Genomic DNA, 11432 nt, shown 5'->3' with positions numbered 1-11432 from the left:
AGTGCAGGGCGCCGCATGTGGCCATCATCGGGCTCCTGCGTAAGGTCAATGACGTCTCCAGAATCAGCTCGACGGCGCTTGGTGCCGCGAGTCTCGACGCGAGATGGCTAGCACACCCCGTCAGATTAGGTATTCAGGTCACAGGGTATTTGTACTCACCGTCTGTTCCGCCACACGAGAAGACGAGGCCTGCGCCGCCGTAGGGACAGATCGTGACTGTTGAGCCATCCTGTTCGCCGGCCTAGCTGTGTGCTTGTCCCGCGCATCTAGAAGTTGACCGGAGGCACGAGACGCATGGTCGAGCCGACTAATTGCAACAGATGGGACAATGCGGGAAGAGGGGGAGGGGGAGGAAGGCTTGGCTGGCGAAGAGATGGGACTCGGAGAGGAAGGCGGATCGTGTGGAGGCGACGATGTAGACAGAAGCGCAGGTAGTCGATCGTCCGTGGCCTTCCAATACACATCAGACTGGTCAGATTCGTGGCCCATTTCGCCGCGAGGTTCGATGACTGCCTGCGCCGGTACGGGTTGCACACGCGAGCGGCGTGATACTGAAGGAGGATCGGCGACCATGTCCGAGACGTCATGGTGCGACCGACCCAGGAGGCCGGTGGGGGCTAGTGAGCGAGTGGCAGAGTTTGTCGTGGCATCGATTTGCTCGGCGTTGAGACGTGGGTTGTTACGTTGCTCGCACCATATGCGCCCTGCTTCATCCAGTCGTGCTCGTTCTTCTCGTAGATCGCGCTGCTCGGCGATCACCCGATTCAACTCGTGGGTTTTCTCTGGAGTTTTGTCTGCTCCGTCGCGAGCCAGTCGGTTCTGTAAGCGCACGCGCGCCTTCTCATTGTCCTGCAGTCGTGTAGTTACACCCCGCATGGCACTGATCAGCTCGCGCTCGCGAGGACCGAGACGGCCACTCAGGTAACGGAAGGTGGGCTTATGGGGAGGGCCACACCGTGTACACTGCATCACAAGTGAGGAGCGCGTCGATGACTTCATTGCATGCTACTCACCCTGGTATAGAAACGTCCACATTCTCGTTGTCCGTCAAGTATTGTAGTTGTTTCGCAGGGGTGTGTTGACACCCTCCTGTCTCTTCGTCCAGGGATAAATTACGAACGAAGTCCTTGAAATGCGCGAGGAAGGCGTTCTGCGTGTCCTGCGTGCGCGCAGGTGTGCGAGGTGAGAAGAGCGTGTTCATCCTCCCTACCCGGCGCCCCACGGGGCCGTTGGGCAGGGGAGATGACATGGGAGAGGGGGTTTCAGGACGAAGAGGCGGGCTCGTGAGAGGGTGGCAAATGCTCACCTTTATAGGGTATTGTCGCTATTGTTCAGGATCCGGGTGGCCACGAAAGCGATCAGTGGCCCGGTCACGCTTTGTCAGGGTGCGTCGCCGCTGGACCACACTAACTAGGAAGATGTTTTTAGCGAGGCCCGGTATAATCTTAGTGGCTGGGTGAACGAACCTACATGGCACCCAGGACAAAGCGGAGGAACACGCTTTGTCCTAATGCGTCGTCTCTTCGATACAGTAGCTAGGAAGATATTTGTAGCAAAGCCCGGTGACGAACTTGGCTTGGAATTTGTGGCCTTCTGGAGCTGGTCACGGCATCATATTATTCATAATAACGGCGATGCTACATATTCCCCAGTCGACGAGACAAAGGCTTAACAGCTACACAAGAAGTTTGTCCTGAGAATTCGCTGCCATCTACTTACCGCCGCGCCCTTTGCTGTGTAGGTGTGCGTAATCTGTGACTGTCCTGGAGACAACGTTAGGGAACAGTGTCCACACATGAAGTACGACTTACCTTGGGCGCTTGGAACGAGCGGAGGGTGCCGCCGTCGGCGGGTCGTCTTGTGGTACGTCTGGCTCTCGCGTCTTCCTCTTCTTGCCGTGGCTGGGCTCTGCACCTTGTATGGCAGATCGAGGCAGCCGATTGGACTTTTCCCGCGTGCGCTGCGGCCACCCTTCTTCTTGCCGACGTGGCATTGCTCTCGGGAGCTGGCTCTCCGACGTTGCGTGTCTCGTTCGCGTGGAGGTCAGTGGCGTCTGGCTGGCTGTCTGCGGCGGAGGGACTCTCGTGCCAGCGCTGGGTTGTCCGGCAGTGCGTCGTGGGCTGCCTCTGGCTCGTCGTTAGCGCTCGAGTTGATCTGTCCAGAAAGGTCTTGGTTGTCCGGTGCGCACGGCCGCTCTCGTGGATTAGCAACTCGCTTGACTCAATCACAGCTTCGTCATTCACATTGCCAACGCGAGAGTGCTCCTCCGTGTTCCGAGTGGATCGTCTTCATGCACATCCTTGGGATTCGCAGCATCACTGACGTCATCGCCATCCTGCGTGGCCGCGTGTTGCGCTCTGCGTGGCCGTCATCCGGGCGCGCATTGACATCTAAGCTGTTGGAGTTCGACGAGTTCACCGAGTTGTCAGGCAGACGGTGAGGCGCGTTCATGTCAGCTTCTCCCGTTCCCAAAGGTCGGGCACCCTTCTCCATCCGTTTGAGGAGATCCTTGCGCGGCCTCGGCAGTCTCCGTCGGTGCGTCCGAACGCTCGTTGGCCGCGAGGTCTGTGGCATCTGGAGGCGCGGCAAGACTTGTGGAGGACCTGGGGTCGCCGGCTTCACACGCGACCTCGGGTTTGCAGGATGAATCGTCGAGTGCGGTGACGAGCTCCCCGTTCTGCACAGTCTTGAGATGGTTGACCAAGTGTCTCTGGAGCCGTCCCCAGCGCTCACCCTTGTTACAATTAGCCCAGGCTTCTGAGTTATAAGAGAGGCTTACAAAGTTCTGCGTGCATTCCCGGCGGCATCAATCCATCCAATGTAGGTAAAAATGTGTGTCTGCGTCTCTGCAGCCCATTTGTCCACGGATACACGCGCTGTTAACGCAGACGGCTGCGCTGTCTGTGGCCGTGAACGTTCGGATGAGTGAAGGTCACGTCAAAGAGAACACATGGTCACTTACTCCTCAAGTTGCGCGAGAGCCTAGCTTCTTCATCGTTGCCGCTGTTGGCCGACGCTGTTGCTGAGCCACATCCTCCCTCTGAACGGGCGTCCTGCGCTGCATTGGCCGCGCGAGCTCCTCCTCGATTGAGCGGCCAATCTTCGTATCGCTGCCACTTTCCGGCTCCTCAGCTTTGACGCGGTCAATCTCACGCGAAAAGCCAGGTTCCACTCAGTTGTCTGGGACCTGAGGCGAGGCCGGCTTTGGCAGCTTCGGCTTTGGCTGCGCGCCGATATGCGGATGGTCGTGAATGAAGAGCCCGCGGGCACTCTTCGCGCGGTCGCGGGTTTCCTCGGGCTCCGTTTCTTCGGGAAGTGGACTGGGAGTAGGTCGAGAGGGCCCGACTTGTGCTTGTCGAACCACGGCTTATTGTTCTCTATCCATTTACGGATACTCTACACGGAGGAAGTCAATTTATTCCTAACATTTCGCCCAAAGGAACGTGTACGTACCTTGTGTCGCCCTTTCGTTCGTTTCTCGTACTCCGCTTCTGTCTCCACACGCAGTTGCCCTTTTCGCGTACAAGGCCACGGACGTTGATATCGAACTCCTGTTCGAATGCAGTCGCCACCGTCTCGCGAGTTGTTTGAAACTCTGCCTCGGGCCGGCGTTCTTCCAGGCGGTGAGGGCAGTGTTTACCAGCCATGTGTGTTGGTTAACATTGTCGGGAGGATGGATGACGCATCTGCGCGACGTTGGCGCGGGGTCGCTCTGGGACATGCGAGAGTGGGCGTGAGAGTCGCGGTGAGAGTGAGACAGGGTGCTGCCAAGGTTGAGTGGCGAAGATGCACGATCAACCATGAACCCTTTTATATCATGGGCCACAGCGCCGTGGTCAGCCTAAGCAAATCGGGAAATAAGTGGCAAACGAAACACATAGATATTGGGCCACTTAGCAAGATCCGGGTCGTCAAAGCGTGCACCAAGCGCGCTGCACGATCTCGTCCCCGAGCATAGGAGTGTTCAGCATGCAAGGAGGATGATATATTTTCTGGACGATATTACGAGTACAAAGGTTAATGTACAGACCCTCAGGCGGACATACATTGTACAGGCGGTATCGGGAGTCTGTGATAGTGTTTTGTGAACGTGGAGACATAAATTGTATGGCAGTGCCTCGACGTTGTTGAAGGTCTCCACCTCGTCGCAATCCACCAATTCCTCATCTGGGCACGCAGGGACTCCGGGCATTCTGGCCATGCACTCATCACACGCACGAATGCCTGGAGATTAGAACGCCGGCCTTTCCAACCATCTGACCAGCGGGGATCCAGCTAAAGGATGGAGGGCCGACATCGAGGCTGAAAAGGCAGACTGCACGGAGGAGTCGCGCCAGACCTCGGCGAGCAGCTGCTCGCGCTCCCACTTGCGGAATGAATCAGAGGTCTGGTCAACCAGGCGACTATCGAGAGCCCGAATCTCGCAGCGCCAGTTGGTTTCGTAAAGCTCCCATGTTACGAACCTGAGAACTTGGTGGTCCCTTGTGGCTAACTGAAGGGACACGTCCACACCACGATATCGTATGACATCAGCTTCTTGATAGGAGAGAAGAGCTCCGCCTTGGGCGAATAGAGATCGGACTGCCTGTTTTCGTTCCTCGCGCAGAACGTCCTGCCGCTTTCGACGCGTCCATCACCCTCGGTCCCGTGCGGGTGCCTGTCGTCCTCATCGCTTCCGAGCTCGCCTTCTTCCACTTCTTTCACATGACTCTCGCTCGCCTCTCCGTGTCGATCGACATGGTAATCGCCAAACAACGCGTGACGCCAGTCTGCAATGCGCAGAGGAGCACCGTTGATTCTGGAATCCACCAGGCGGTGCTTGCAGAATGGCCAGATGCGTACGAAGTTGTGCACGTACCGCGATTTGTGGGTTTGGCCTCGAGGATGACGAACGGCGGTGGATAGTAGTACTCGAGGGCGACGCAGGTGGGAACGCAAGAGGGGCGACGCCAGACAGAGCAGCGCGCCAATTGGGTGTGATCGCGACGAGGTCCTCCGGAGGGCATTTGAAAGTAGTGGCGGCGTGTGGCGCATGCGCTTTGGCCCCTCCGCGTTTACTCCGCCCCCGCTTGCCCCTCTTGGTAGCATTGCGACGAGTGTCTTTTTCTGCGTGGGGGCAACAAGGGCACACTGGCATCGTCGCCCTTGAACCTCTTAGCCTCTGATTCCGCACCTTCCGCTCGCCTGACTGCCTGTAGATGAGGCAACGCCGATGAGCACGTCATGTTGCAGACGAAGATCACCGAGGGATGCGTCCAGCGCCCGGGATCCTGATGAGTGCCATCGGGATCATACCACGATTTAGGTACCCGCGGCCAAGCCGGTTTGTCACTGAGGACACTGTTCCAACGACGCGGCTTCACGACTTCCGTGATTTTGATCTCCGCGACCACGGCCGGATGTGCCAGAATGGCAGCCCAGACGATGGAAAGTTGGGCGGCGGCCTCTGTGCGAACGAACGCTCCGAGCACCGGGAGGACCCAGCGATGATGAGAGATGGAAGCAGACATTCGAACCACGACGTCTTTGTAGAACACGGTTAAGCCGCTCAACTCAAGGATGAGGCGATGAGCCATGCGGCCGGTCACCAAGGCGTGCTGTTCTGTGCTAGGGAGCATCTGGAGGCGGTCCACTGCGTTCCTCAGGAGGATAGAGAGCATTCTCCCCAAGCGATGGTGGATGCCTGACTCGCGGTTGAACAACATGGAATCTCGTTTCTCCACATGTCGCTCGGCCGCCTCGTAACGTGTTAGCACGCCCGAGGCGATAGTAAACATCTCGTCGAGAATGTTGGGCTTCAAGAAACCAAACCCAGGCACCCCGCAAGCGGCGGATTCCTCCCACGGGCTGTACCCGAACCCATCATACACCTGCGCACCGGGGGCGAACTCGGCATCGCGGTTTGGGATGCAGGCATGATGAATACAACTTTCGTTGTAGAGCTGGGGCCAGCGTGTGTACTCTTGAGGACCCCAGAATCCGTCACTGTAGGTCACGATTTCTCGGTTCACGATGCGCGGGAACTCGGGTACCCAGTTTGCAAAAGGTGACGTGAAGATGTTGCAGTCGTCTTCGGCATCTGCGGCGCATTTCACGTCGAAGGGTGTTTTTGCGAGGGATGCATCTACAATACAGCAGGAAAGTCAGTCTTGATTCACACAACGGAACCAACGACATACGATAACCAGGAGTCGCGACGAGGTCAAAGGACGTGGTCTGGACGAGGCGATGCAGATTTGCGTCGGCCATTGCTGGACATTGATGAGATTTAGCCAGATACACATCCGAATTGTACCAACGTCCTCGTACCGTCACGCGTTTGGAGAGCAATAACACACAGGTGTGTGCGGCCGCTCAGGTGTCACGGTTTGATGGTAGCTGCACGCACGACGTCGTAAGACTCAGGACCTCTCAATTCATCCTCTCAAGGTTTCGTTGACACTTACCTGGGGCCCTGGGCCGTTCCCAATGTAGCGCCGCCAAGTGAGTGAAGAGTAGGAACCCTCTGCACGATCAGGACTGAGAGTACATGCTGTAAGCACACGCCCGGAGACCTGGATTCCCGAGGGGCAAGAACACAGACCTGGGCAACAGGATGTTGATTGCGACCAAGCTTGATACTGGAATGAAGTACGTTCACTTGAAGCTTGCAGGTCGAAGGACGCCCGAGACACGGCCGGACAGCAGATCTACTGCGCCCTGGCGAGGTTCGCGGAGGAAGATTAGAATCTTCCTGAATCGCAGAGCCTCTCTCAACGGGTCTGAGCCGAGCACGACTGACGAAGAGAACAGCGGGGGCAAGGTGGAAATGACGCGACGAGGACGTGCCAGATGGCTGTGGTTATAGAAGAGGCGCCTGTGCGACGCGTCCAAGTCGCGTCGCGCTGAGCGCTCCAGCGTTTACCGGGCGCTCGGTCCACCTCCCTCGTCCGCCTCCTTCTCATAGGCCATCGAATCATTGATCCTCCTCCTGCCACACCTAGTACCTCGCTTTTCTCCAATATTATCGCTGGCACAAATCCTGGCTAATCCGCTTTGGTCATGACCATGCGTCGATGCCCAGGGACGTCGCTCCTGTTCCCGCTGAGCAGTTGAGCGCACCTCAATACCCCGAACGGAGAAGCCGCTGCTCGATGACCGGACCAACCAAGGGTCGTCTCATTTTGTGGAGCCACGCGAGGTGCGGCCTCTGAGGTGACAAGTTTGCGCTTCGAGATTCTCGGACGTGACCACTCTACATCCAGGGATGCTGCGTCCCTGCTCCTCCACATGTGAATGTTGGATCAACGCTGTACGTCGATCTACTGGTCAGCGATATTCCTGAACTAACTCCTTCGTTTAAGCTCACTCCCCATTGATATTGCCCTCACGCCCATCTTGTCGCTGCCGGGAGACGCACCAAGTAAGTGACTCTCTTGGCATTCGACCACTTCCACGCAGACTGATGGCGCGCTACGTAGAGCTACCACCTAAACAGCCTCCGGAAAGTTCTCCGTGACGACCGCTACCAGTAATCGGACGCGGTCGGGGGCTCTTGCGGCGAACCCTCGACTGAAGTATCCTGGAGTTCGCTTGGAGTTCGGTCGTTGTTGGTAGGCCTTCTATATACCTGGACGATCACCTGCCTAATTACGCCAAGTTGTCGAATGGAGCGTTGGCATCCCTCTGTGTGATACGCATCTCCGAACTCAACCACTTTGTTCAACTCAGCTGGTCGCCGAGGGCCCGTACTAATGAGACCATGTGCGCATGTGTATCGTTGGTTCCGATACGTATTGTAATGTCAACGCTTTGTCCCTACGTAGCCAGTGGCCCGTGTTCAACTTATAGCCATGTGAGCGGCTCGCCCTCTCGCTTTGTCCCACTACCGCGAGTGGCCCACCGTAGCGAACCTGGACTGAGCTTCACACCTCAACCTGGGCCCCTCGTCGCATTCATCCTGCCCCTCGCTGATTGACTCACCGCCTCCCTCAACATCGTCCCCAAACGTCATGCCTAAGAACAAACGCAAGAAGCGATCTCACGACGTCTACGTCGACGATGGTGGGGAGTTGATCCCCGATGGTCCACAGACCATTCGTGTCGCCGCGAACGGCACAGAGACCGTGGAGTACTGGTCACCTGGCAGCCGCCCCGAGAAGCACCCCATTCAGCTGCCGAGTGCAGTGGATTCTCCTCTGCCGTCTCTACTTGAGTCTTTGGCGAATGCTCAAGCCACTGGTGGCCACACGGAACCACTGACCGATGAGGCCACCACCGCTGCTCGCGGAGACGAGGCAGATGCGCAGAAGAAACGCACGGTGAGCAAGTGTACTGGCGCATACGTACTTCAGACTGACATCAAACCCAGACACCTCATTCGATCATGGCGACATTTGTGAATGATTGGGCGCAAAAACTCCTCAATGTACTGCGGAACCGCGAAACGGACCCGCACATCGGCAAGCCGTGCTACAAGTGCAACCATCCCGACGCCCCATATCGCTGCTCAGATTGTTTCAACGCACCCCTCCTTTGCCAACAATGCGTCGTCGCTGGCCACATGTGGTCTCCTCTGCATCGAGTGGACCGCTGGACTGGCACATATTTCGAGCGCACCACCCTAAGCAATTTGGGCCTCATCTTTTCCGTTGGGCACCACGGGCGTCCTTGCCCCGCATCATCCCTAACCCGCACCAACAATCTCACAGTAGTTCACACCACCGGCATCCACAGTTTGACTGTCCAATATTGCGAGTGTTTCCGGCGCGGACGAGGACCCGAGGAACGACCGGTACAACTCTGGAATGCTGGCTTGTGGCCGGCATCGTTCGTGAGGCCACAAACCGTATTCACAAGCCATGTCCTACGATTCTTCAGCCACCTCACATTCCAAGCGAAGACGTCCGCTCACGACTTCTACGGGACGTTGCGCAGGGCGACATCAAACGCCTTCTTTGAGGACGTGAAGGTAAGCGTGCGTCTGGGTCTGGTGATGTTGAACTGATGTGACATGGAAAGGACCGATATCGCGAGTTTATGACAGCGCATCGACAGTTCCAATACTTACAGGCCTTGAAGCGATTCGCCGTGGACGTGAGACGCAAGCTCGACCCCGGCTGCCTGGCTTTGAGGTGTCCTGCGTGCCCTCATCCGGATATCAACATGGACCCGAACTGGAGAGAGCGCGGTGAGGCGGAGCGGTACAAGGATGCGCTCCACTGCGCGAAAGACGGTAACTTCAGCCTTAGCCAACACGACAAAAAGATGGACCACAGTGATGTTCCTTTGATGGACGGCGCCGCATACTACGTCGACAGCGACAAGTACCGCGATTACCTCGACAAGATGAAAGTCTACGAGGATGCGCAAGACGAGACGTCGTCGTGCAGCAAATTCAACGCGCTGTCCGATCGCTATAAAGGCAAGATCAAGACCGGACAAGTGGGTTTATCTTGTACTCGCCATGGGTTTGTCATGCCTTGCGGAACTGTTGACTTACACATCGGCGAACGCTACGCCAATGTCGATTACGCCACGCTTTCTGGGCTGCAGTGGTTTCACCCGCTCTCTCTCATCATCAGCTCGTACGACGTTAACTGCAAATATGGCATCCACTGGTGGTCGCGCCTCAAGAACATCGCGGCCGTCGTACCCTCCGTCCCAGGTGTTACATTGGCCAAAGAGCTGTGGCCAGTGATTCGACGCTGCGTCCCAAAGTGGCACCTTCCCTCTCACACAGGGTTGTGTCGCTATATCTTTTCATTTTACTATACACCTGGTGTAGGCAACACGGACGGGGAGTCTGTAGAGCGGCGCTGGGCAGCCCTGAATGCGATAGGACGATCGGTTCGAGAAATGGGTCCAGGGCACCGCCAAGACATAATAGATACGCACAATTCTGATTTCAACGCGCAGAAGACATTCAAGATTGGTGAGTCATATCCACTCTAGATATTCGTTGCAAGCTCATGTCGCCTTAGGTCGGCATCTGCAAAAGAAATTCAAAGAGGCTGAGTCATATTACACGAAGAACCGATCCGAACTCGAGAGCCTGGAGACGACTCTGCGAATGAATAAGAGGCCCCTCGCTCAGTGGCAGACAGAAGAGGCGGTATACCTCGCACACATCACTCAAGGCACGTTCGATGAGAAGACGATGAAGAGTCCGTATCAACCTGCTCCTGACGAAGGTAAAGCCACTCATTCCCCTGATCGTACGTTTGACTTGACTCGGACGTGGCATAGCTCCTACAATGCAAGACATACTCGCGGACTTGAAGAAAGAAGAAAGATCGAAGCACCAGGGTGAGCAAGAGACCCGCGGGACGAAGCGCAAGGCAGCGGCGATCGATGGCTCGGCGTCTGAGACAGTGAGAAGGCGAAGCTTAGGTGATTTACTTCTTGCAGCATTTGACTTGGAGCAGCAGCAGTAAGTCAGACAGTGAAACGAGCAGCTATACCTCTTGATATCGTATTTGTTGCAGAGTTGCATTGAAAGCGAAGGTGAAGGAGTATGCCAAGGATGAGACATCGGACCTATTCAACGAAATCGAGCACGAGCGCGACGCGCTGGAGGCGAAATTGCAGGACTGGATGAGCTGGCAGGAGCGGGAGATGGGCACGAGCCTGGCTGTGCTTGAGGACGAGTACTGCGACATTGAGTGGCCGACAGGCACAGCAACCAATGCGGAGGATGCCACACTTCTGGTGCCTTCAGCATATGCGCCTGAGGTCCGCAGGCATCCGACCTTCGTCCGTTTTGCGTCGGCTGAGCGACGCCTTCGCGACGCTCATGCGCATGACACCCTGCGAAAACTGCGTCATAAGCTGCACTTCGAGGCGTTCTACAAGGGTCAGAATGCGGGTTCGTTCGGACAACAGGCCCGTACGAGATATACCAAGCTGAAGGTGTCCGAGAGGAACAAAGTTGATCAGTTAAGAGAGGAGTACGAGTTCTTCCGACGGAAAGTGGTAACCTTAACCGACCCCGGAGCGCAGTGCACTCTGCAACCACTCTTGGAGGCCCACTGTCGCCCGCCCATCATCGACGAGGAGAAGGTAGGCCGCAAACAGGAGACGCTGTCGTGGATTTGGCTTGACAAGACGTACCATAAGTCGGGTCTTGAGAAATGGGTCTTAGAAGGTGAGTGTTCGACATAAATATATTGCCTGTCAATCTCATGAGCCGAACAGCGTCGCGTCTCGAGTGGTTTCGTCTGAGCGCGCGCGTAGCAAGATGGGGCGAGGAGGTCGAGATTGTCAAAGAGGAGATGCGACGTGTCCAACGCTTCTTCCAATACTCGATGAAGATGTGGAATGAGCGTGCTATCGTCGTGTGCAGCGGGGTGGAAGAGCGTGGAGCAGCAGCATACGCGGCAAGGTAAGTCACACACTGTTCCGCTACGTTCAGCACTCACCGAAAGAGCAGAAAGGCATCGATGTATTCACGG

The 11432-nt window shown here is 56.5% G+C and overlaps 4 protein-coding genes across 4 annotated transcripts; 1 reads left to right on the top strand and 3 right to left on the bottom strand.

Annotated features, from left to right (window-relative positions):
* Nucleotides 1-1507: 1507 nt before the first annotated feature.
* Nucleotides 1508-1993, bottom strand: B0H18DRAFT_964619 (uncharacterized protein; the record flags this gene model as incomplete). Its single annotated transcript, XM_048043194.1, has 3 exons — nt 1508-1599; nt 1720-1763; nt 1812-1993. The coding sequence occupies 3 exons, from the start codon at nt 1991-1993 to the stop codon at nt 1508-1510; spliced, it is 318 nt and encodes a 105-aa protein (XP_047884303.1).
* A 459-nt stretch (nt 1994-2452) lies between these two features.
* On the bottom strand, nt 2453-3647 carry B0H18DRAFT_1131757 (uncharacterized protein; the record flags this gene model as incomplete). The annotated part of the gene is made up of 3 exons (XM_048035512.1): nt 2453-2677; nt 3271-3394; nt 3454-3647. The coding sequence occupies 3 exons, from the start codon at nt 3645-3647 to the stop codon at nt 2453-2455; spliced, it is 543 nt and encodes a 180-aa protein (XP_047884302.1).
* Nucleotides 3648-4231: 584 nt separating this feature from the next.
* On the bottom strand, nt 4232-6249 carry B0H18DRAFT_964618 (uncharacterized protein; the record flags this gene model as incomplete). The annotated part of the gene is made up of 5 exons (XM_048043193.1): nt 4232-4492; nt 4513-4818; nt 4859-5106; nt 5174-6124; nt 6180-6249. The coding sequence occupies 5 exons, from the start codon at nt 6247-6249 to the stop codon at nt 4232-4234; spliced, it is 1836 nt and encodes a 611-aa protein (XP_047884301.1).
* A 2116-nt stretch (nt 6250-8365) lies between these two features.
* B0H18DRAFT_898557 (uncharacterized protein) lies at nt 8366-11366 on the top strand (the record flags this gene model as incomplete). The annotated part of the gene is made up of 6 exons (XM_048041431.1): nt 8366-8950; nt 9001-9913; nt 9963-10172; nt 10228-10411; nt 10467-11101; nt 11131-11366. The coding sequence occupies 6 exons, from the start codon at nt 8366-8368 to the stop codon at nt 11364-11366; spliced, it is 2763 nt and encodes a 920-aa protein (XP_047884300.1).
* Nucleotides 11367-11432: the final 66 nt, after the last annotated feature.

The sequence above is a fragment of the Fomitopsis serialis genome (genome assembly GCF_022376445.1).
Source record: "Fomitopsis serialis strain Sig1Antser10 chromosome Unknown B0H18scaffold_706, whole genome shotgun sequence".
Lineage (NCBI taxonomy): Eukaryota > Fungi > Basidiomycota > Agaricomycetes > Polyporales > Fomitopsidaceae > Fomitopsis > Fomitopsis serialis.
Note: the sequence above shows the minus strand (reverse complement) of the source record. Positions and strands in the feature narration are given on the sequence as shown.